This window comes from Arctopsyche grandis, chromosome 12, assembly GCF_051622035.1.
Source record: "Arctopsyche grandis isolate Sample6627 chromosome 12, ASM5162203v2, whole genome shotgun sequence".
Classification (NCBI taxonomy): Eukaryota; Metazoa; Arthropoda; class Insecta; order Trichoptera; family Hydropsychidae; genus Arctopsyche; species Arctopsyche grandis.
The window spans coordinates 26,833,250-26,858,679 of record NC_135366.1 but is presented as its reverse complement, the minus strand read 5'-3'; the positions used below and the strand labels follow the sequence as shown (position 1 = coordinate 26,858,679).

At 34.0% G+C, this 25,430-nt stretch overlaps 3 protein-coding genes and 2 non-coding genes across 8 annotated transcripts; 3 read left to right on the top strand and 2 right to left on the bottom strand.

Annotated features, from left to right (window-relative positions):
* Positions 1-7,057: 7,057 nt before the first annotated feature.
* Positions 7,058-11,049, bottom strand: Dbp45A (putative ATP-dependent RNA helicase Dbp45A). Its single transcript, XM_077442392.1, has 8 exons — positions 10,901-11,049; positions 10,614-10,807; positions 10,331-10,542; positions 9,951-10,256; positions 9,643-9,870; positions 9,444-9,571; positions 7,590-7,743; positions 7,058-7,490 (listed from the first exon to the last, which is right to left on the bottom strand). Exons 1-8 carry the CDS (start codon positions 10,977-10,979, stop codon positions 7,103-7,105), a joined length of 1,689 nt encoding a protein of 562 aa, XP_077298518.1. The 5' UTR covers positions 10,980-11,049; the 3' UTR covers positions 7,058-7,102.
* A 1,325-nt stretch (positions 11,050-12,374) lies between these two features.
* Positions 12,375-15,346, top strand: Cks30A (Cyclin-dependent kinase subunit 30A). The gene is made up of 3 exons (XM_077443103.1): positions 12,375-12,650; positions 14,239-14,366; positions 14,463-15,346. The coding sequence occupies exons 1-3, from the start codon at positions 12,595-12,597 to the stop codon at positions 14,522-14,524; spliced, it is 246 nt and encodes an 81-aa protein (XP_077299229.1). The 5' UTR covers positions 12,375-12,594; the 3' UTR covers positions 14,525-15,346.
* Positions 15,347-16,121: 775 nt separating this feature from the next.
* LOC143920281 (uncharacterized) lies at positions 16,122-24,448 on the top strand. Of its 4 annotated transcripts, XM_077443099.1 has the most exons (6): positions 16,122-16,279; positions 16,406-16,481; positions 21,477-21,896; positions 22,042-22,361; positions 23,641-23,875; positions 23,940-24,448. In XM_077443099.1, exons 3-6 carry the CDS (start codon positions 21,839-21,841, stop codon positions 24,284-24,286), a joined length of 960 nt encoding a protein of 319 aa, XP_077299225.1. In that variant the 5' UTR covers positions 16,122-16,279; positions 16,406-16,481; positions 21,477-21,838; the 3' UTR covers positions 24,287-24,448. The 4 variants fall into 4 exon arrangements, with proteins under 4 accessions (XP_077299225.1, XP_077299226.1, XP_077299228.1 ...); XM_077443100.1 differs by lacking the exon at positions 16,406-16,481 and having other exon boundaries at positions 16,147-16,279; XM_077443102.1 differs by lacking the exon at positions 21,477-21,896 and having other exon boundaries at positions 16,155-16,279; positions 23,940-24,447.
* TRNAM-CAU (transfer RNA methionine (anticodon CAU)) lies at positions 18,323-18,395 on the top strand. The gene has a single exon. It is a non-coding gene; the product is annotated as a tRNA-Met (tRNA).
* Positions 18,765-18,856, bottom strand: TRNAI-UAU (transfer RNA isoleucine (anticodon UAU)). The gene is given in 2 exon segments: positions 18,765-18,800; positions 18,819-18,856. It is a non-coding gene; the product is annotated as a tRNA-Ile (tRNA).
* Positions 24,449-25,430: the final 982 nt, after the last annotated feature.

Genomic DNA, 25,430 nt, shown 5'->3' with positions numbered 1-25,430 from the left:
CCATATGATTTTCAGTTTTTTCAAATTTTGAATTTTTATGTTGTAAGTTTAAATTAAAAAAAAATTATTCGATACCATCGTTACAATAACTTTTAAAGTAGACGTCCATCAGAATCCAAGGACCAAAGGAAAGTGTTCTTTGCAAAATCGTGATCAATAATACGCTGATTAAGTGAGTATCACGCCATATTTTCAAACTTAATCTGTTGTTATTTTTTACAAATCGCACATGCAAAATAACAATAGCCACGCGTTGACAATACGATTATGACGTTGTCATACGTCACTTGATGAAATATAACATAACACTTGAAATGATCTTTATCATTCGATCGTAGGATTATCAGCACTGATTGTTTATTTTTTCGTAAAATAAAATGCAGTAAAGAAAACATGGCATGTGTTCGAATGAAAAATAAACTACTTATAATTTACCTGAAAAAATATATGGAATAGTTACTCGCAAACAAATCGACCCACAGACAGTCTTAGATTAACTGTGATTTACTTTTTCGTAACCAGCAGAATAGAGAAGTGGTTAGCATATAGCACGGGTTCAAATCCCACTGGTTTCTGTTGGCCAGACCTTGGATTTGTGACTCCAGGTCGATCGTTTCATATCAGAGTTTGCCAATTTATCTAATTTTCATTGAAACAGTTCCTACAAATTGGCAACATTACACGTTTTTATGTACTTTCAGGGTTGTACAATAGCCGGTACGGCATACCGCCACCCTTTTTCGGCACCGGTACGCAACCCGGCATAAAAATTAAAATATTATAAAACTTATATTTTCGAAAAGTTTTACCACTTTTGCAATATTTTTCACCCAAGCTCGTTGAAAAGGAGCGCTTTTGTGCATAAAAATGCTGTCAGGATCAAGTATACCACCAGGCTTTATGTGAGGCACCAAATGTCTCTTTAGCATATTTAAATATTGGTCCCCATTCATGCACCCATTAACGAAATAAACGAACCCTGGACTTTTTTTTTTCGCTTATGACGGCTCAAACCATTGTCTAGGAAGAAAATATTGTCAAATGAAGAAAATAACATAAATTTAGAATCTAGTATAAATATAATAAATTATAGTAGTGATAGTGATGCGGTATATGCGTCTTCTTGACCAGATGTTTGGAGTACGGAAATGTGGGATGAAAAAAATCGCAAGTATCCCAGGTTAATATATATGTAAGTCTAATGTTATTGGATGTGATATTTGTCGTATTGTAAAGTCTTTCAACTTTTAAATCTAAAGCAGTTACATTTCTAAAGAATGTAGCTCGATTTCAATTTCTACATACGGAAACAATAGGAGCGGTAAATTAGCATCTTTGGGAAAAAAAATTGGCTATCATTTTAAATCACAAGCGCATATTAACGCCGAAAAAATTATATTAATTTCAATAGAGCAGTCTTTTGAAAAGATTTTAGATATTATGAATGACTCGGAAATTGTATCAACCAGTAAAGTTTTTAGATCCGCATATTTTATAGCTAAACATGATCGACCATATTCTGATTGTTTTGATCTATTACTTTTACAAGAATTAAATGGATCGGAAATTAGTCGTAGTTTGCATTCGTGTTATAGTGCAACAAATATAATTGATCATGTCGGTCAAAACACGAAATCTCGGGTATGCGAAAAAATTATAGAATTAAATTGTGCAAAATCGAGCGTACCGGCACCTCAAAATTTAGCACCACACTGTGTACTTTGTATAATACTAATAATATTTGTATCAAATTTACAATGTTTCTGGCCAGGAAGACGCATTGGGGTTACCTATTAGGCCTTCCTTTTATAAATTAAAGATAAAATAAAAATAAATAAATAAATAAATAAAGTTTACCATCGATATACCATTTTTGACTGATTGCTGCAAGATTGCTAAAACCCCATAAAAAATTACAAGGAAAAACAGTTAAATATGTATGTATTTAAAACATTGTCAATCTATGAATTTCACAAGTGGTGAATTTACGATATGAATCTGCGCTAAAAAAAAACATAATAAGCGATATAACCACATGTTACCAAATCAAAAATATGTGAGATGGATCTTCGATTATATGTCGATCAAACGATAAGATTATTAACACAGATACATATATGTATGTATTGTTGATATTGCGCATAAAAAAACGTAGTATTATAATAATATACAGCAAATTTAACGATAAATGAATACGTCACGTAGATAATTTATCTATAAATAAAAGAATAAATCGTTGTAATCGAATTGTATGTGAAAATCTGTGCCCGAAAGCAGAGGTCTTCGGCCGATTGGACACATTATAAAACTTAAGCTGAAATAAGGTGATATTTTATTTTAATTTAATTTATTTTATATATATTATTAAGAATACTATGTTTTTCTCAAAATAAATAAAATCAGCTAAAAATATGAACAAAACAATAAATATAAAAAATAATAAGGTAAATCGTCAATTAAATTTTGCTATTTTACTATTGCCTAAAACAAAAACTAATTCGAACACATTGATTCGACAGTAAAAAATACCATCTGGTTAGGTTAGGTTATATATATGTTTTTTTCATTTTTTATTTTTTTGGATCTATACTTTTTTTCTTTTAATTTTCATATGTTATATTACACATTTAAAATAAAGTAATCAATATCCTGTAACTAATTTTTTTTGTAAATTTTATTTAATAATATGGAAAAACCTGAAATTTTTAACTCTTGTACTACTTCAAATAAGACTAATATATGTTTCTATTTTATTTCGTAGATGTCTTTTGTCTGACTGAAAGTGTATAACAATATATTCAGCCGAAAAAGCTTCTGAAATACTTTTGAAAAAAAAAATCAACCAACAATCAACTAAGATGGCCGCCTTTAAGAAAATTTTCAACTTTGCAATAAATAATGCCACATCAGTGGGAAGTGTTCTCTCTCAAAATCAATTCAGCTTATTGAAACAAAACGTAAGTATACAATTTAAATCATCGATTTCATATCACTGATTTAAATCAAAAACTATTATTCAATTACATTATTGAAGAATTTGTCATTGATAATCTTTATTGCATGATTAAACAACAATCCGATAATCGTACCACTTGAAATATATCCGAATAATCAATTTTTTCAGGCTAATTTGACCCGATCCATTTTGGCAAACACTCAAATTAGATACATTTCGTTTTATCCACTCGGAAAAAATTTACGGTATATTTCAAATGACAAAAACCTGGATATCAAAGTCGACCAGGATACCATGAAGTGAGTACAATACAATTTATAAATTAAAACGTAAATTTTACCCGTCGTTATTACTGCGTTTGTATATTTGTCTTATCCATTCAACACCCAACATATTTCAACCGACTATATAATTATTACTTACTCAAACAACATTGGGTATACCTTCCATATAATACATACATACGTTGCCAAATATATTGGCAACGATTCCAATATCTAGGCGATATATCTGCTCAACCGGGTTGCTGGTGAAACTGACCTGTTTAATGTAAGCTGCGTTGAACTGGTTGAGTAGTTGTGGAGCAACGCCCGTGGTTGATTTTATCAATTATATATATATCGTCGAGCACGGATGTTTTACATATCGATGCGGTGAAAACGATCGACAAACGCCAGACAGACTGAACCACAGATTAACGACACGTGTACCTTATGCGTGCGCACTGCTCGCACTTACACTAAGCGAAATCTACCTGAAGTCCCGACATACCTGCCCTGTATACGTTCTGTGCTTCTGATACTTAAGTTCCGAATTTTGCCTTATTAAACTCGCTAAAAAGATCCAACTCAATTTTAATGATTACCATTTTATTAATTGCATCTGTGCACATCGAAAGGTTACTCGTCATCTGATGTGCAATCTATCATTCGTGAAGTCGAGAATTGCGTTTAAAGCAGCCATCCAGTTAATCTGTGGTTCAGTCTGTCTGACGCTTGTCGATCGTTTGCACCAAACCCTTAACATATATACCTTTATTTGTGTTATGATTAAAGCCCGGACCCTGAGGGGGCTGTATATTGTTCAAATGTTGTAAATGCATTGGTAAAGGGTTGCCGAACCTTTTTTACAAAAGGATTTACAACAATTGAACAATAAACGGCACGCTTCCGGTCCTACCTCTAGTTATGATTGTGTGACTGGCCGCAGTGACGCGTCAGAGTACTCTGTAATGTCACTGTGGCTAATATGTTAAAAATAAAATATAATATTACCATAGTAACAAATTTAAATTATATTTTATTACGTATTTTCAATATCAATCAGATTTTACCAATATTGCATCAGATTTTTTGTTTATCATTATCTAATATTGTTCATTTATCATATCACAATCAATCACTTTTATCGATGACATTGAACTTACATTTTCGATACGGGTAATAATTTGAATATTGTATTTTCTTCATCAGATTAAACAAACCGATAGAAAAGCCATTGTGCTACATGTTTACTTGGTTACATGCTAAAGATGATCACATTACCAAATACGCTGAAATATATTTGGATAAAGGTTTTGACATATTCAACATTACGTGCACACCACTCCAAATTATGATTCCTGAAAAGGGCACACAGGTAATATAATTATTAGTTAATCATAATATATTCTTCGTCCTTAGCAGTGTTTATTATTTATGATGCCAGGTATATTTGCTAGTATATCAAGCGGCTTAAGAGGGCTGGACACCAGCGCCTTGTCCATACAAACGTATTTCACTTCTCCCTTCCTCAATTATGGCACTAGAGAAATTATTTTTTAATATGCTATGGATATCCACCATTGGGATGCATCTATCGTTTTATTTTTTTGATTAGTTATTTTTTATAGGAGCTAATAACCGCCAAACATCTATAAAATCGCCGCTTTTTTACACCTACGAAGAGTCCAGCGTGCTTATTTAAAAAAAAAAATACGCACATAGTTGCACTGAAAATATCTTTCTCATACCAATGATGAATTTTTTTTTAAATTTGTCCAGTTTTGGAGGAGAAAATAGGAGAATACGAAACCTCGATTTTGTCGATTTAAAATACGTATTATCTGTCGAAGCGCAACTGTCGCATTCACTCAATATATATGTACATTCACTAAATATATATCGAAGAAAGGAACGGCAACAAAATTAAGGTTTCGGGTGTACAGCCCTCTTAAGTAGCCTGGACATTTTTGAATCTAACTTATAAAAATTACTTTACAGTATCATTGCCAATAGTAGATTACTACATATAGTATTGTATATAATATTATATACAAGTTAAAAAGATTGTAGAGAAAGAGTTATTTTCTGATATTTGACCAAAATTCAAATTTAGGTTAAAAATACACGAATATTATAACCTACAAAAATGTCCCATTTTGTATATTATAACTAGAGGTAGGATAGTCACAGTGCTATCCACTGTTCCATTTTTGTAAATCCTTTGTAAAAAAGGTTCGGCAAACCTTTGAACAATACGCGGCACCTTCTGGGTCCGGTGACTAATTATAACCTACAAAAATGTACCATTTTTTTATATTATAACCTACAAAAATATACCATTTTGTATATTATAACCTACAAAAATGTACAATTTTGTATATTATAACCTACAAAAATGTACCATTTTGTATATTATAACCTACAAAAATGTACCATTTTGTATATTATAACCTACAAAAATGTACCATTTTGTATATTATAACCTACAAAAATGTACCATTTTGTATATTATAACTAGAGACCGGAATCTGAAGGGGCTGTTTATTGTTCAAAGATTGTAAATGCATTGTTAAAGGTTTGCCGAACCTTTTTTACAAAGGATTTACAACAATGGAACAATAGGCGGCACGTTTCCGGCCCCTTCAGATTCCGACCTCTAATTATAACCTACAAAAATGTACCATTTTGTATATTATAACCTGCAAAAATGTACCATTTTGTATATTATAACCTACAAAAATGTCTGAACATCTTTTGGTCCTAATCACTTCAAATGAAAAATGATTGTACTATAATTGTTGAAAATAATATTGTTTTTTTTTTTAATTTATAGCCAGTAGCAAAGAATGTACTCAAATTCATGGAAGTGAACACAGTGTTCAATCCAATAGTTTTGCATGCATTCTCCGTTGGAAGTTACATGTGGGGGGAAATAACCAAATATGCCCATGAAGATTTGCCACGGTGAGTACACAAAAGTCAAGGACATATCGGCAAATGAAATTGAATGATAATAAAATATTATTTTATTATTAAAGATATCAACCGTTGATGGATCGATTTGTGGTGCAAACTTGGGACAGTATTCCGGACTTATCTGAATTTACGGTCGGCGTTGCTCGGGGCCAGTTCCCTCACAATCCATTCATGCAAAAGGTTCTCACCAGTTACATTGGGTAAGCGTTTCTTTCACAATTAAGAATTTTCCATAATTTCATCGATCTTACTTTACCAGTGTATTCATTTCCAGATTCCATTTATGGTTTTTCCGCAACCAAGCGACGAGACATTACGAGATAGCGAGCACACATTTCCACAATAACTTGGTAAAAGCGCCATGCCAGTTTCTGCTTAGCAAAACAGATCCCGTTGGAGCTGAAAAGTCCATTATAGGCTTCAGAAAGTCTTGGTCAAACCTCGGCGTTCAGGTATTATTACGAAAAGTATATGTAAATGAATATGTAGTTGTTTATTTTTTTAAAACAACTTTATTATTGTTTAGACATACTGGAAATGTTGGGATGATTCTCCTCATGTGAAGCATATTCACACACATCCCGAGGAATACGTGAAGGTCGTTGACGCCCACTTGAAAGCCCACGTGCCGTTTTTGAAGAATACATAATTTATAATTATAAATTCAACTGTAAATACTATATGTATAGTTAATTTTACGTGTATATATTTAGTATGTATGTATATGACCAAGTACTAAACTATTTAATTAAAATTATTTTATAAATAATTAAAATTAAATATTATTAATTTTAAGAATTAGTGTTAAACAACGAATGTTATTTAATCTAAAATGTAAATATTTAAATTAAAATAGCATAATGTAATATAAAATGTACTTATTTAATGATAATAAAAGTATAATATGTTAGATTATTTTTACAATTTTTTTCAACGCACCCTTCTGTTTACGTTTGAATTTCTTTTTGCCAATTTTTTTACTGTCATCTTTCGATTTAGATATAAGATCAATCTTTTCAGGTTTTCCATCGGTCTTAGCGACCGATACGAGGAGTTTACTCTCAGCCGTCTTCTTGTTAATCTTTGCCAATTTACGAGGTATATTTTTAAATCTATCATCTGTTTTCATTATACGCTTATTTACAGCTTTCATATCGACAACTTTTTCATCAGTTGTAATACCTTCAGTACTATTTTTATTAACACTTTCCATGGCACTATTTTTCATCGCCCTAAATTTCTTGTTATTCTGTTCTTTAGTTTCCCTCTTTCGCCTTTTAACCATTTTTAAAAATCTGTAAAGTAATTTTAAATATAATACATATGTATTTACTAAAATAAATGAAATGTTTAATAATTTTAAATTAAATTGAATAATTTTAATGAAAACTCACTCGGCTTCCATTAAATCAGGATTGAGATCTTTCAATATCCAATTTTTACGTCTATACACTTTGGCTCTTTCATCAAATTCTTCATTATCTAAATTTATTTCAGCCTCTCTTTTCGTTACAGAAACTTGTGTAAATATTTTAGCAGCCTCCATTTCTAAAAATAAGTTATAAATACGTTAATAAAACTTCTAAAAAAATCAAATTACATACATATATACCAGGAAGGCCTAACAGGTAAACCCCTATACACCTTCCTTGCCAATTATAAACATCGATGTACAATTTTTAGAATAATTTTAAGAAAGCATCAAAGAGACATCTATGGATAAATTTTTAATACGCTTATATTTTCGGAGCATTTTTTTAATGTAAATCGTCAAATTTGGATATGCTGAAAAACTCAAAAATTTGCGAGACATTTCTGGAAAAAATTACACCATTTTCAATACGCAACAGCGGATTCCAATATGCTTAAAACTCGAAAATCTCGAGAAAATGGTTAAAAGTTGCTAATTTATTGGAAACATTTCATTGATAATCAAATAATTTGGCAAACTCTGATAGGAAACGATAGAACTGGAGTCACAAACCAAGGTCTGGCCAGCAGGGGGAATTGAACCCGTGACCACTATGTTCGAAAGCATATACATATGCTAACCACTAGTCCACGTTGCTGGTTACATATATTACATACATATTTAGTCAGCAGCATGGCTCGGTGGTTGGGCGTTTGCCTAACACCGAGATCCCGTGAGTTGACCTCGATTGAAAAGAATTTATTCCAAGTATATCTGTAATGCTGCTGGTCAGACTTTGATATTTGACCGATTCCAGGTCAATCGTTTCCTATTAGAGTTCGCCAATTTTTATGATTTCTTTGTTAGAACGGTTCCTCGATTAAAAATTGGCTAAAAATCTTCCTACCTACTATGCCACTACTATTTGAGTATGATTAATGTACAATAAAACTTATGTACAAGTTAAAATTCATAGATGTCTCGTTAATTTCGAGTTGTCGGTGTCTCGTAATTCAGCGACTTATGTAATAAAAATGTTGCATTGTTTTTAATTGGCCAGGAAGGCCATTGGGGTTTACCTGTTAGGCCTTCCTGGTATATATGTATATAATAAATAAATAAATAAGTAACGTGGAGATTTTGCGATAAGTGCTCGTTGATCATTGGTTGACCAGCACTGATCGCCTAATCGCGCCAAAAAGGCCACGGCGAATGAGCAAACAGTATAAAACAGCCAATAAGGTCTCGCGACTCATCGACCAATGATATCTCTGTGCTGAGAGTACACGATGTGTGTAAATATTCGGCGGATTTGTTCCGTGCTTCATTCGGAGCTGGCTGGCCGACGGATCAACAATAAACTACCTCTACTCACCGTGTCTTTCACTTCCATCTATGGAATCTATGGAAACCCCACCACACATTCACGCTACAGTATATATATTGTAGCGTATGCTAAAAGGAGCCGCCGTTATAATTGGTTTCGAGGATTATCTCCAGGCTTAGCAATGAGAGACCCCCGAATACACTTAGCGGCGATAGCGGCACTCGGTCACATTCCTGTGGAGTTCTTAGAACTGACAACGCCAAAGCGTGGGACTGCACATCCGAGTACATGACTAAACAATGGGGAAGTAACCGGACATCAAAGATGCCCTGAGCGACCTGTCCTTTATAAGGAGGTACTTAGGCGATATCAAGACATTCTGGACGGAGCACTGGCAGTGCGTGTATCTCCTTAATCATCAATAAATGCTGTGAAACGACTTTGGCCTTTAACTTGGATCCTCCACCCACCCCTACGCAACAATATCAATACAAAACAGAAATGACATACCATCTATTTTATACTCTGTGAGTTTAGTTTTGATTTTTTCCTCGATAGCTCCAAGACATAATAAATCACTAGGTGTGATGAGAGATATCGCCAGACCGGATCTTCCAGCTCTCGCCGTACGGCCGACACTATAAAAATTTCAAGTTAAAAACACAAAAACCGACAAAAAACATCAAATAATGTACGTAATCATTCTTACCGATGAATGTATTCGTTCGGTTCTAAAGGCATTTTATGATTGACGACCAAATCGACGGCTGGGATATCAAGACCACGACTTGCTACGTTTGTAGCAACGAGCGCTCGAGCTTCCCGACTTCTGAACCTTGTTAGCGAGCTGGTTCTTTCGCGCTGTCGCATGTAGCCGTGCAAGCAAACGTTTTCCAAGCCGATTGCATTGAGCGTGGTCGATAGCAATTGGCAATCTCTGAAATTATGCAATGAAATTAAGAGCTCAGTCATTAAAACACGTGATGATTATTTGGTGCTTATATGTAATTGACGTACTTTTTAGTGGTAGTAAATATGAGCATGTTTCCTTTTTCGTTTTCTTTCATGTACGTTCTTAGTACTTCGACTAAAAATACGTCACGAGCATATGCTGGACATATAACGTAACGCTGATCTAATGTGGTTACAGTGACTTGAGGAGCTTCTTCTGTCCAAGTTGCAAGGTTCTCGGAGTTAATTGTGAATAGTTGATTATCCTTTATATGTTCAGTTATAGTGGCAGAAAATAACAGGACTTGTTTCTTTGTCGGCAAAACTTCAAGAACTTTCTTCAAATCTTCATCAAAAGACCCACTCAATAATCTAAAAATATTATGAAGCATACATTGAATAAGCAAAATATCAATTCATTTTAATTTGATGTAAGAAAATGTTACCTATCAGCTTCGTCTATCACTAAATATTTAATTTTTTTCAACGTAAACGTGTCGCATCCTGAAATATGATCAGCCAAACGTCCCGGCATGGCTACGACTATGTGCGGTCTCTTCGAAAGGGCTTGTCCCTCGTACATTTGATCGCTACCGCCAGTTACGACGCAAACTCGAAGATTCATTGGCTGACCGAGTACGGAAAATTGTTCACCAATCTAAAAGTCAAGTGATAATTTAACATGGTGTTTAATTTATATGAACAGTTTCAGCAAAAATTGAGATTTACTTGATGTGCTAGTTCATGGGTGGGAGTCAATACGAGAGCAAATATTCCATAGGGATCATCAGACAAATGTTGAAGGATGGGAAGGGCAAAAGCGAACGTCTTTCCCGAGCCGGTTTTCGCTGCTCCTATGCAATCTTTTCCACTCAATATGTTCGGAATACATCCCATCTGTACTGGTGTTGGAGAGGTAATACCTAAGAATAATATAAAAAAAATTATAACCTATAATCCGAATCTACGTATAACCAAAATCAGTTTATACGCAGAATTTTACATAGTATAAATACCTAATGAATGACATTGCTTGATAAGCCAAGGTTTGATTTGAAGTTTCTCAAAACTGTCTCTAGACTCGTCAGTATCCATGTCGGCAATACATCGGCTGTCAAAATGTCAAACGCACGTGTGCCACAATATAAACCTAATCATAATGTTTACGACCATACCATTGATGGGATTCTAATTTTACAATTCTTGAACGCAACTGAGTAGGTGGGTAGTAATGTTGTTATGAATTGCTCTTTAGGGAATTGTACGTATTATAAATAAAAAATCATACATGGTAAGAATGGTATTATCACACACGTGTATGTACAAGGATGACCTCCATACCCTCCTTGGAGAGAAAGGAACAGCTCGCGGCCCACATCATAACCATTAGACATGGTCCAATTAGGACCCCTCCAATAACCAGGATGTCGAAATCTAGACCAGTTTCCAGATTAATATATACGTGCATCATATTATTTTTCAGTTCAGTTCAACAGTTACTCCAACGAATTCATATTTACTTTATACCGTTTGATCACTTCTTCAATAGGTGATAATCATCGTTTGTTCATCATCGGTTGCATATAATTCATTTTATAGTTTTGAATGAAAGAACCGAGTACAATCCGAATTAAGATTTTTTGGAGGCCCCAATTTTTATATGCACCAGAGCCCTCATCCAAAGAAAGCCAGCCTCTCCTAAATCCAAAAAATGAACATTAAATTTTTTATATTTATTTCTTTGTTTTTATCCAGTTTTCTCCAAGAGAGCTTATTTCCTTCTAAAACGTTCAGATTTGATTTGGAAATAATCCCGTAACTTCTCCATCATCGCATCTATGGTAGGCGTTAGGAATGAAACTATGGAGGATGAACGAATGAGACGACTGGCATGTTAATGCACGTGTTTATTATATGACGGCTGAAGACAGAGTGAGTAGTAGCTCTCCGAACCCAGCCGAGTTGGTTCCCACTCGCAGGAAGGCAACCAAACTCGACCATGTCGTATAAGCGAGCCGCCACAAAACTATAGAGTGGTTTGAAACACGACTATTAATCTGTTTGACAAAAAGAAAGTACTATGGGACCTAAATGCGAACATACTTGAACTTGTACCAACACAGGTTTAAACAATTTGCATGATTCCTACACATTTTAAATTTATTTTTTTCTCAATACAATAATTTAAATATAAAGTAATGATAAGAACAATAAATAAAATAAAGAAATATTGCATCCTGTTATCACACATGTAACCGTACTTCGTTTACACATGCATCTTTTGTGGATGAGGTTTTTTTCACAGATTGGGATCAATCTAAATATTGGGCATTATATTGTAAACGCATTTTAAATTCCATCCTAGTATTAACCTTCCCTGCATAGAATACAAAAAAATCTCAACGCTCCGATGTGGACACTGATTTGAAATGAAAAGATGTGTATATTCGTATTTGAACCAGTATTATACTTTAATTTCAATGGATTTTAGTGATTACTACGTCGCAACTACCAACATTGCACTGAAATAGTGTAGACGCTTTGACACAGACGACAGTTGGCAGCCGCGCGAGAGTTCAAAGCGGCCGTTGCTGTCGGCAGTTCGCGAGCAACACGCGACATTCGCCGCACGCCGCGACCTTCGACTCGTTTCACCAGCTGCCCCGGCGTCTCCGTCTCCAGCTTCATCGTCAGCTCCATCCACGGCAAAATGACCAAGGAGATCTACTACTCGGAGAAGTACTACGACGACCACCACGAATACAGGCGAGTGCGAGTGCGAGTGCGAATGCGACCCGCCAAAATGTGACACCTACATGGCGTCCCCGTCACTTCCAATAATCCATGCTCACTTCTCCATACACACTCCTACTGAAAGTGATCACCCATTTAGAACGACCCTGACAACGCTCTTCAACTACATTTTTCTAACTTTTATCACTTGTTAAAAATTGTATTAAAATTTAATAATCATTTTATACATATGTATGCATTGAAAATGTGTATTATTTATTTATTGATAGTTTTGTATTACAACTGTCATTTAAAGTTTTTGTATGAAACCAACGGCTCATGTGACAATCTTTAGTCTCTCTATGTATCTTTCTATTATATGAAGTTGAACTTTTTCTAGTACATTCTATATATATATATATATATATATATATATATATATATATATATATATATATATATATTGTAAGAGCTTTAAAAGCGTTTGGCTTTATATTTAAAAGCAAATTTTACTTGTATAGAATAATATTAAAATTAATTACTAATTAGACTGTATATGTATTATGAAAAATATGAATTTTAATACAAACTTTCAATACTGTTTTCAGATAAAGGTATTCGAATGAATCAACCAATCTAATGAAGAAAATTTGAAAAATAATGTTTACAAAATAGAAATGAATGATTTTGGTTCGGCATTGTATTTGAAATTGTTATTTTTGGGAAAAGTCTTGAAAAGTGTAATATAATTTTATTTTGGTCTTAACTTTAATGAGTAAACTATGATGTTTTTATCATATTGTAAGGTTGACGTTCAAATAACTCGTCTTTTTGATACATATTTTATTTAAAATAAAATTAATACTACAGTGACTTGGCAGGTAGCCCCCGAAGCGTCACTGTGGTTATAATACAAGTATTTTATTACAAAATACAGTAATTTATTTCTTTGTAGTCTTCATGCAAATTTGGGATTTAAAAATGTAAAAAAATTCTTTATGCGATATAATTTAATAACATAAGATAATAATTTCTCACAATTTTATTACTTGGCATTATTTATTTACTGATTTTTGATCAAATTTGATGAATAATTTGTTCCTAATTTAATTATTCATTTGCTTGAATACAAAACTGATGCCGAACATTGAAAATATTCAAATGTAAAAAATCATTATTTTTACAAATTTCAATTTTAGCTAGAATGAACATAAATTGAAATACATTTTCTATTAATTAAAAAAAAAATGCACTGCAGCTCAAATTTTTTGTTTAGTAAAGAGTACTTTCCATTGATAATCATATACATACATATATATAATAGCACTATTCCTATGTCTGTGTGCGATAACGCTCCCCGTACTATATTAGTTTTGTGACAACAGGAAAGATGATTTTTTTTTGCCAATTTTGAGGAACCGTTTCAACGATGATAGATAAAATTGGCAAACGCTGATAAGAAACGATCGATTTAGAGTCACAAATCTAACCAACAGTATGGCTGATCGAACCCACTGATCACTTGGTGCTAAACACACACGCTACCGTTAAACCATACTGCTGTCTATATGTACTGAATATAACATTGCACAAGATTTTAATTGACAATTATCGTTTCCAGACATGTGGTCCTTCCGAAGGAGATGAGCAAACTAGTACCCAAAAATCACCTGATGACCGAAGCGGAATGGCGAGGTATCGGAGTCCAGCAGAGTCAGGGCTGGATACATTACATGATACACTTACCCGGTTCGTTCTCAGTCTGAACACGCTTGAATACATACATACATGTACATATGTGTGAAGTCATCGTCTATTATATATTTCTTATATGCTTGATTTCAGAACCGCATGTGCTGTTATTTCGTCGTAAAATCACCACCCCACCAGAAATAAACCGAGCGTGAGATCGAGGAGAGAGAGACCGTCTTTTCATGAATATTCCATCAATTTGAAAATTGTGGTCAATGCTGTATATATTATCAATTACTGAATAAAATATTGTGATCATTAGGCTAATTTTAACGTATAGGTTTTTTTTTTATTAGTTTATAGTCTTTACTTTCTATTGTGTTACATCGTCTTACAGATATTTTACGTTTAATTTTAACCAATTATTATTTTACACAATGAATAAACATCCTTATCTAGAGTAAATGCATTTTTTTCTTTGTTTTAATTTTATTTTTAATGATTTTTTTTTTTGTATTATAAGACGGTGACTTTGAAATGTATGACTTCGATTATGTCTAGTATAATTTTATCTTATTGAATTGTATGTAATTTTTTTGTGCTGGACCAAATTAATACAATTTTTTTGTACATATGCAACTATTTGAATATATATTTTTTTTTGTTTAATTTTAGTGTTATTTATATGTTATATAAATGTATAAAACAGCATTCCACAATGTATGTAGTGCCTTATTACTTATTAGTGGTTTAAATCGTAACATTATTAATACTCAATAATTCAAGTGCCAATCATGCTCTATGCTTACTATGAATATATTCGTAATTATCTTTTTTTTTTACAGTTCTTTTGTATACATTGTTTCAAGTATTATTTGTGCGAGACCGCAAGTCATTAGTCGTTCTTGTTTAAATTTACCATAAAATTAATATAGACTATAACTTTATTCTTCAAGTTTGGAAACGTTGATTGGTAGTCAAATTGTGTTAATTAATCATAATAATAAATCATCCTTTTTTGTCAAGGAGTGTAGTTTGTATTGATTTTCCCTATTGTTTATCCTTTTCAGCTTGTTAACCCTTTGAGTGCTGAAGTCTTTTCGGTTGAAAGCCCGCCACGCTTAAAATTTCGCCAACATTTCCAACTAGAATTATTTAGAAATCCAATAGAAAGCAGGTATAAAAATTGTAGCTAATCCAAACAAACCCTAGATAACTACCTCCGAGGATTTCGAGTTTTGTAAAGGTGTGTTTAGACTCTCTAATATATCTTGCAACAATATAAAATAAACAACAAGTCTATTAATGAATGTTATTTCCCAAAACTGGTTCCATCTTCTTCATTGTTGTTAAAATGTAATGCTCACAATCTAAAATACTCAGCAGTTAGGGATTACCATCGAGTAATCTGCTATGGTTACAAATTCAGAAATTCTGGTGTAAACCAATCTTTATAAACGTTGACAAATGGATTACACGATCCATGTTAAATGTATTTTTTTTTTCAATGCTACCTTTAAAGGCTTAACAGGTATTATTCTTGTTAACTTTATACATGATCAATATACAACGCCTATCAGCGTATTTCAGGCTCATGGACTTGTTGGCAAAACGCCAATCGGCGTTGATCAGCATTCAAAGAGTTAAGAATTTAAGATCCCATTGCTGAAATGAACTACTGGTACCCATAATTGTATACCCGAAAGAAGTCAAAAATGATATTTTAAAAGACGGTTAAACAATTTATTTGTACAATATGTATTGGAATTACTTCAGTTCATTGAAGCGATGAAATTAAATAAAAATATTTACACAGTTGTGCGTCGAGACACGTGTTAATACATTACTTGTAATGAACCAGAATTGTTCAGTATCAAAAGTGCTTCATCGTGGAATGAAAGTTCCAAAAAGTCGCCAAAAATTTGTATTAACATATTCAATGGTGGATTTCTGGCAAAATATCTCATCCCGTAAGTACATATATCTTCATAGCATTGAAATTGGACTTATGTAAGTTCTGCAAAAATGATGCAACTCGTGTGCTAAAATATTAGAAAAAGACTCATAGTTGTGATTTTATTAAAATATTCATTTAGGTTGGATCTCTTTTGAAGAACTGGTGGTATAAATATACCTCGGATTTTGACCAGGGTAATATCCTTTTGGGGTGGGGTAAGTTAAACATTATATGAATTAAATAATATGTAAAGGTTAGAAGAAATATAACAAACAACGTTCTCTTCTTCCACTATCAACCTAAACATGTCCTCAGTACGTGCACTATTTTTTTTAACTAGAATTTTGGTTCTCACGGGTCATAAAAAATATTCAACGCTACCTAATATTAAGGTAAAGGGATTATTCCGCAAAAAGCGATCTCGTGCTAGCACTAAAATCTCGATCACGGAACATCTGGCACTCGAGCTCTCGTTTGATGGAGTTTTTGGGTGCTAGATGTTTCGTGATCGAGATTTTAGTGACGGGCGCGAGGTCGCTTTTTACGGAATAATCACTGAACCAATATTAAATGTCCATTGATTTGGTACTAATAATAATTACTAGAGGTAGGATAGCCAAGGTGCCGCTCATTGTTCCATTGTTGTAAATCCTTTGTAAAAAAGGTTCGGCAAACCTTTAACAATGCATTTACAACATTTGAACAATACGCGGCACCCTCTGGGTCCGGGTTTTAATAATTACAATCAATGTAATTATTAAGTTCCCTTTTTGTTTAAATTAATAAATTACTAGTGTTTTTACCTGGCTTCGCTTGGTATTTGTAATATAAACCTTTTAAACATGACTAATTTATTAGTAAACATTTAATTAAATTTATTTGAATATTCGTTTGTTTTTTATTAAATTGAACGTCAAGGATTCTACGAACCAAACAAAAAAAAACATACATACAGTCTCACGTAATTTTTTTAAATAAAAAAATGCGCTACATGATTTTTTTTTATAATAATTGCATTTTTGATTGAAATTAATTGTTCAATCACAAAATTTTGGCCAAACTTTTTGATTACATCTTATTTTGGAAACACTTCTAGCTATGAAAGTTAATATTAATTTACGAAAGTAATTGAAGTTTCATTGTGAAGATATGTATATTGGAAATTAAAATATATTAGTTTTCATCAATTTTCTCGAATCAATGCACGAACTTGGAAATTATTCTTAATTTTTCACATAAAATATCAAATCAATTTCTCAGTAAAATACACCTTTACGATTCAATGCAGTTTTTCAGTATTTTTCAGAATGTAAGTATTTTCTTATTATATAAAATACTAGTGGTTTTACCCGGCTTCGCTCGGTATTTGTAATATAAACCGATTAAACATGGCTAATCTAATAGTAAACATTTTATTAAATTTATTTGAATATTCATTTGTTACAAACCAAACAAACAAAGTCTCTTTTGAAATTATTTATTTTATTTTTATTTCATAGTTTTGGACCATTGTGGCATTACAGGAAGAACCTAAAGCGCCACAATGGCCTACATTTGATAAAGATTAAACAAAATTCAAAGATAAAACAAGTAAAATATAAAATAAAGGAAAAAAGCAAAAGCAGAAAACATGGTAAAATAAAATAAAAAAAAGTAACAAATGAAAAATAATACATTATATATTAGACTAGTGGTTTTACCCGGCTTCGCTCGGTATTTATAATAAAAACCGTTCAAACATGGCTAATTTATTAGTAAACATTTTATTAAATTTATTTGAATAGTTTTATTTTATATTTAAATTCATTTGTTTTTTTTATTAAATTGAACGTCACGGATTCTACGAACCAAAACTTACATACATACACACATACAAAGTCTTTCGAAATTATATATTAGAAGAGAGATTACAGCATAAAACTGAACGTTGATAAATTGTTGATTATTTTAGGATGAAAAGAAAGATTGATTTTTTCGAACTTTGACCATTTTGTTCAGCTACAATTTATTTATGTAAATACCTATAAAGTATTGTATTTAGAGCCCTCTGTGCGTGGCCTCGGTAGCGCAGTAGGCAGCGCGTAAGTCTCATAATCTTAAGGTCGTGAGTTCGATCCTCACCCGGGGCATTTCCTTTTGGTCCTTAATCCTTGACAATTGCCTACATTCGTTCATTTTCCTAAAAAGGACAAACCCTTGCAACATATAAAAAAATGTGACAAATTCAAATTCATCATTTTAGCACTTGAAATAATGGAGCATTTCGATGAACCATTCCAGTTCTAAATAGTAGTAGGAGGACGCGCTATGTGTCATCCGCATAACCTTTTACGGCGTGCGCAGCGTAGATATTCATCCAAAATGGTGTACGCGAAAATGGAATTATAACAAGTGCAATGCATGGATATTTGTGTGTTGTTTCGGTTTTTTGAGGATGATTAATGTGTTTTGATGATGATTCGTTTGGAAAAATGTAAAAAAAATGAGCCAAAAAGCAATTCCCCAGGTGAGGCTCGAACTCACAACCCCGGCATCGCTCACGACAACTGTCTTATAAGTACCGTGCGCTAACCGATTGCGCCACTGGGGACGATGAGCGGCCCGTCAAAATGTTCGCTTATGTAACGGGCGTAGGTTTTGGCCATCTATGAAAGGAAGCTCTCGCTATGCTGTTTTGGGAAATGTTGTTATTTGCAGATGAATTGTGAACGTTGAAAGTTTTCTGATGTGGAAAACTAGTTCGAATGGAATTTTTATTGTTTTTATCAGTGTTTTATCAGACTGGTGGTTCGGTGTTCAGATTTTTTTATTGTTCATAATGTTAGTACAAATGTAGGTACATACGTAGTCAATATGGTCGTATATCATGCTCTTTATAGATTTGCATTTAAATTGTTTAAATTAATTAAATTGAAAAGTTATTTTGTAATCGAAAAATTAGGTGTATCGAATCACTAGAAAAACTTTCAGAACTTCTCATAAGCAGGAGTCAGTTCAAAATTCACCGACACTTTATTTTATGATTCGACTCCAACTTGAACGATTTTAGTAAAAATCGATTTTTCTTGCTAACATATTAAATTGTTGGTAGTAAATTTAATAGCCATTTTCAAAATATATAAAAGTTAAATTAAAAAAAATCAATAAAAATTGACATGTAACTCAATTTATTGAATTATTGGTAATGAAATAGCTATAAATGAAATGTAGGTGAATTCATTGTGTTTTAATCAAAAGTTTAAAACAAATAATCAGTTTTGGCCACAACACATCAAAATATAAAGAAATTATTAAATTTCAATTTATTAGTGCAGTCTTAGTTGACGCATAGCGCAATACTATTAATTGAAGAAAATAATAAAAGGAGTCGGAGTCAGTTGATTTTTTTTACGATTCCACGACTCCGACTCCGACTTCACAGCTCAAAAAGACTTCGTCAAGTTTTTTATTGTGCAATATGAAAGCAATGTTGGAAAACTTATTTTGTTTTAAATATTTAAATAAATAGAACTTTTGTTTTAAGGTCTTTGACATTATTAATTTGTATTTGTTGTGTTTATTTTAATGAAATACATTATGTTCTACGTGTATTTTAAAGTTCGTTGATTTATTTTTCTCCTTTTCAGTATACTCGTAATTTTACTTGATAGTAAAAAAAAGGAATAGCAGCTCTTTGTAGCGAAATATCGGCATTTTTAGGAGTGTCAGATTTAGCTGAAATGAGATAACTCCGTGTTGGAATATTTCCACTTGGTGGAATCATACATAGGAATCAGTAGCGACTCGTGAGATTTCATAGTGGGGGGGGGGGGGGGGCTGCAGAGATTATTCAGGCTGTAGTAGCTCGTTAACCAAACCGGTGATCGAATGAAAACAAAAATAGCTTGAATATGTACTATACTGGGAGGTCTGCAGCCCGGAAGTACATACAACTTGACATATATGTATGTACTTCCAAGACACTCGTATTCCCCAATACTGAAAATTTCTTATAACTTGTGAACGCCATTTGGCTAAAACCATACTAAATTAACCACATTGGACTTTTGTTTATGTATTGTTACCATTCTTTATTACTAGGAAATTATTTTGCTTCTGTGATTCTCATAGTAAAATAAATTACACTGCTAGGAATGCATAGTAGACATGTTGCATAGATAGTGCAGTGGTTGCATTTGCTATCGCATTTCATGTTCTTTGAAATCGATACAGGATCAAGAATCGTCTAGACGAGGCGAACGCGTCCACTATACATATGTACATAATTCACTATAATTTTAGGTTGTGTTTCTAAAAGTTAAGAATTAGCATAATTAGCATAATTAATCCACTCTTTTCAAGTAATATCTCCAGTTCTTCAGTTATTCGTAGCAAAAAAAATGAGACCAGCCTGGTAAGACCTTAATAACACGTAGGAGTAACGAGTAGGAGAAAGATCCTCAACACGTTGGACCGATCATATTAATCGAAAGTCAGGCATTTAAATAGCCTGTCTCAATTCAATTTTCGTAAAACTCGAATCGAGAGAGTTCAGAAAGACTTGAAAGAATGGAGAGAAAGAATTGACAGCACTCCTATTGTATGAGATAATGATCTGTAGTCAGTGGTGTCACCCGAATGGTTTCCATATGTTTCCGGAGGTAATTGGATTATTAGTCACATTGCGGTGGTCACAAATACAATTTTTGCCATCAAAATCGCGAATACGCGATATTTGGCACTCAAGTTCTCGTTAGTATGATGGATTTTTCGGCTGCCAGATGTTCCGTTATAGAGATTTTAGTGACTTTGCGACCAGTAATCATCGAACCGTTTCCGGAAACCCGTTGTTAAAAATCAAATCTAATCTAAAAATTCATATAATTTTTGTCAAAAATTAACCAAATCTTGAAACAAAAGGTCTGTTAACATATAGGTAATTGGATTATTACGCACATTGCGATCGCCCAAAAGATTATTTTTGCCATGAAAATCGCGAATATGGAATATTTGGCACTCGAGTTCTCGTTAGTATGATAGTTATCATTAGTATGATAGACTTTTCGACTGCCAGATGTTTTGTTATATAGATTTTAGTGACTTTTGGGCGAACGCTTTGTGGGTAATATTCACCGAACCGTACGTATGTAAGGAAAGTATTTAATATTTTCTTATTATTTTAATATACAAAAATTACACAATTCCGTATTTTACATTTTTTTATTGCACAGATGAATCACGAATGATAGACGGGAATAAAGTAGAAGAAAAGTGAATGGACGAAATGAGTTGGTATATGACGCATTGAAGTGATGTGGCAACACTGATAATGGCATTGTTTTGAATGTGTCGGCGGCGACAAACAGTCGAGGTCGAGGCGAGAGACGTGGGTGCTGGAGGGGCGCAGGGGGCGCCAACGCTCACTCAGCGGAGCCCTACGAACGGGGGGGTGGAGCGCCCGGCCTCCATACCCACTAGCCACACTCCCGCCACATTCACCTCACCTAACCTCACACCTGTCATGTCACTTTGCATACAAAACCTAAATTTACCAACTGGCAACATTCAACGGCATCTCGCCGTTTAATAGGGAATGAAATCATTCCCTATTGGTCATTCATCAAATTACATTCAACCTTCTAACAAATTAGGTATTTATCTCAAAATATATACATAATATATTTATATTAAAACATTCACATACTATACACACATATATTTATAGCATATTCATAAATAAAATCATCTAGTAATTTCATATTATATTGCATATAATTTTCATCTGTTGGTTTTCAGTACAAATAAAAATGTCCGAGACTAAACACTGGGGCGAAATAGACGGAAACATCGATCAGTTGTCCTACGTGCCCAAGGTGGATTTCAGTTCTCTGATCGAATTGGCCATGCAGCCGAACAGCGAAGCCGACATGAACGGACGAGGCTCCTTAGTTGAGTTGCCCGTGCAAAATTTGACTTTGCAAACTGTAAGACTGGTTGAGCATAGTAGACGAGTGGCAGCGGCGATGAGTGCCGGTGAAGTCCCACCAGCTCCATTACCCGACCCGTTCATTGGTCATCAGCAAAATGGGAAAACCTTGTTTAGAAATCATGAAAAGGTATTGAACATATACACAACAAGGCTGATTTTATATTAATATTTTTTATTTATTTATACTAGGAAGGCCTTACAGGTAACCTAAATGCCTCTCCCTGGCCAGAAACAACGTACATTCGATATATAGATAATATAATACAAAGTAAATTCATATCAATTAACGTCCATAGAGACATCTATGGCTAAATATGTAAATTTGCACCATTTTATACAATTCAGCGAAATCCGAGGTTGCTGAAATGGGTAAAGTTGCCAATTTGTTGGAACCGTTTCAATGAAAATCACTTAAATTGACCTGGAGTCACAAATCCAAGGTCTGGCCAGCAGAAACCAGTGGGATTTGAACCCGTGACCACTTTGTTCAAAGCATTATATGCTAACCACTATTTATATTTTCAGATATTACAAAAAATGGTTTTGATTTGATTCATGATTCCTTGTTTTTATTACAAGGCTTTTATATGTTCACTTCGCTAATGGTTTAGGCAATATTCCTATATTCTTCCGATGGGTTTGAAACTTTGCCATTTTGCGCGGTTTGGTCACCGGTAGAAATTTAATTCGCTTCTGATAGTTCGATGGTGAAAAATAATCGTAATAAACACGTTTAAGAATGCAAACATTTTGGAGACGATGGCGTTTAGTCGCCAGTAGCCTTATTTTATCTTCAATTTATACCAGGATGGCCTAACAGGTAACCCCAATGCGCCTTCCTGGCCGGAAACATTGTGCTTATCGCACCGGAAACGCGGCTTAGCGACCAACCGCGCGGAGCACAGGTCCAACTGCGACTAATCGTTATATCTCTTTCTTATACCATTCAACCGATTACGATGAAACTTACATGAGTTATTGTATGTACGCCCGTGATGGTTTCTGCAAAAAAAAAAAAATCGCCCAAAAACGGGAACGGGAAAACAGGAATGAGAGGCATTGCAACGCAATAATTTCAAATGTGTTCGCCTCGCCACCTGCGTTGTTAGGGTAAAATAAACAAACAATTGAATAGTTTCAAATGTGTTCGCCGCCTGCGTTTTTCCGACAAATTATCATTACTGTAATTTAATTTGATTATTAAGTATTAATTTGAAACTGAAACATTCACTCATCGAAACACATTGAGAAACGGGAACGGGAATTGCATGCGTTATTGTGTTTAGCTAGTATACGATAAATTTTCTATTCATTACAATACTGTAATGTTCGACCTATACTTATACCCAAACTTGAATAAACAACCTTATTTAAAACTTGATAACGGTGTATTCATTTGCTTATAGATATATTTACCATGGACGCAAGTCAAACAAAGATCCGTAGCACCTTTGGGAGCTTCAGCCCGTCGGCAAGCCCTCACTCAAGCAGCAGCTTTAGTACTCTCAACCAGGCCGTACGCAGTGAGTGCCACTCGAGCAACCCTGGACGCTTTAGCCGACGCCGTAGACCATTTCCTACGGATAATAACATCGACGATGCGAACAGTCGTCGACAGAGAATCGGCCTCACAATCATCAGGTATACTTTCACACTGAAACGATACCCGAATCGGCAACAGTGATGCAATCATTAAATTTTCCAGGCTACGCGGATATAATGAGCAGAGTGTTCGCCGAGTTGGGAATAACCGGGTTGCAGTCGTGGTATACGAATTGCGTGCTCGGCAGCTACGAAGCAGCTCAGCAGAGCTTCGTGGAGGCTCCCGTCACCGACGTTCCACAGTTGCACTTCCCGGCAAGCTTGGAGGAGCTCGGAGACTCGCTCGGTCCTGGATTTCAAATGCTGCACACGCTCGAGAGCGGCCAGCTTCCCGCTTTGCATCTGTTGGACGGTGATTCCGACAATCTGGAACTGGGTGTTCTTGCCGAAGAGGAGAGTCCACCCGTGTCGCCGACGGCCAAAAAGAAAATAAAATTGGAATTCAAATGAGAAAAACATTTTTTTAAATGAATAGTGAAATTGTGATATTTTGTAAATATTAACGTATTCGATATTGATTATTTATTTTTAGAATTTTTTTAAGTTGTATTTTTTGTAAGGCGAAATATATCATATAAGCGATTATTTTGATACTAATTGTTTGAAACATTATTATTTTTTTTTATCGTCTGTATGATGTCACACTGTAGGAATCTTCTCGTATCCCGTCAATTTCAAATTTACTCTTCCGTTAAGAATTAATTGATACATGCGGGAACGTGTGTAACCAGAGACCAATTGCTAATTACAGACACATACATCGACCATGTGTCCGAGTGTTTATGGGAAATATGTGTTTTAATTTGAGCGGTCGCTTGATGTTGCACAATAGAGTGTAGAGTTGCCCTTGGATTTATTACTTGGCAGTCGTAATCCAAATTGCATTTTAAACTGTGTTGCAGTGTTAAGATGATGGATCTGTTTACTTGATTTGTGGACAACTTTTATAAGACAAGGTCTGATTGATACTGTTGCTTAACTGTTTGCCCGCGGCCGTCTTTGGGCGACAAGTCTGTAGCGTGGCTGTCTTCCATAGAATTTCTGAACTTTGCACGGGATTTTGAGCCTTATATGCGCCTATTTCAACTGTTTTAAGGTTCAATATTGGTTGAATATATTACTGAGAGTTGAATGCCATCAATTCAATTTGCTTAAAATTCTTATATGTATGTATACCAGTCAAAATTAGTTTTTGTGGAACCATACTGAAACCTCGTTTATGTGACGTCACATAGCATGTGTGAGTTCTGTTGAACAATGGCGATGATACGTCTCAATTGTATGAAGAATGATTATTTGACAATTAAGCCAAAACTACGAGATATATTATGTTATTTATTGTTTAAAATAATACTTTGTGTTAATTAACATATCTGGTTACTTGAGTAAATATTAAAATCTGTATTTAAGGTCGAAAACTCGATTGCCAAATTCGCGAAAAAGGTGCCGCCGCGTACAGGGCTTGTTCGCTATATTTATTGCCGCGGGCAAAGGGTTAAAAGTGGTTTCAGGATCCAAATGAAAGGTCAATGTCGCTTCACAGCATTTATTCAACGATTCAAAAGGTCCACACGGATTCACTCCAGAATAATCG

Bases quoted from the DNA above. Each gene is read 5' to 3' on its own strand.
- Dbp45A (XM_077442392.1), bottom strand. From the start codon at position 10,979: ATGGATACTGACGAGTCTAGAGACAGTTTTGAGAAACTTCAAATCAAA. The intron at 10,257-10,330 runs GTAACATTTTCT...TAATATTTTTAG, and splicing joins GTGATAGACGAAGCTGATAG to ATTATTGAGTGGGTCTTTTG. The intron at 9,871-9,950 runs GTACGTCAATTA...GCATAATTTCAG, and splicing joins ATATTTACTACCACTAAAAA to AGATTGCCAATTGCTATCGA.
- Cks30A (XM_077443103.1), top strand. From the start codon at position 12,595: ATGACCAAGGAGATCTACTACTCGGAGAAGTACTACGACGACCACCAC. The intron at 12,651-14,238 runs GCGAGTGCGAGT...TATCGTTTCCAG, and splicing joins GACGACCACCACGAATACAG to ACATGTGGTCCTTCCGAAGG. The intron at 14,367-14,462 runs GTTCGTTCTCAG...GCTTGATTTCAG, and splicing joins TTACATGATACACTTACCCG to AACCGCATGTGCTGTTATTT.
- LOC143920281 (XM_077443101.1), top strand. From the start codon at position 16,162: ATGAACCAGAATTGTTCAGTATCAAAAGTGCTTCATCGTGGAATGAAA. The intron at 16,280-22,041 runs GTAAGTACATAT...GTTGGTTTTCAG, and splicing joins CTGGCAAAATATCTCATCCC to TACAAATAAAAATGTCCGAG. The intron at 22,362-23,640 runs GTATTGAACATA...ATTTGCTTATAG, and splicing joins TGTTTAGAAATCATGAAAAG to ATATATTTACCATGGACGCA.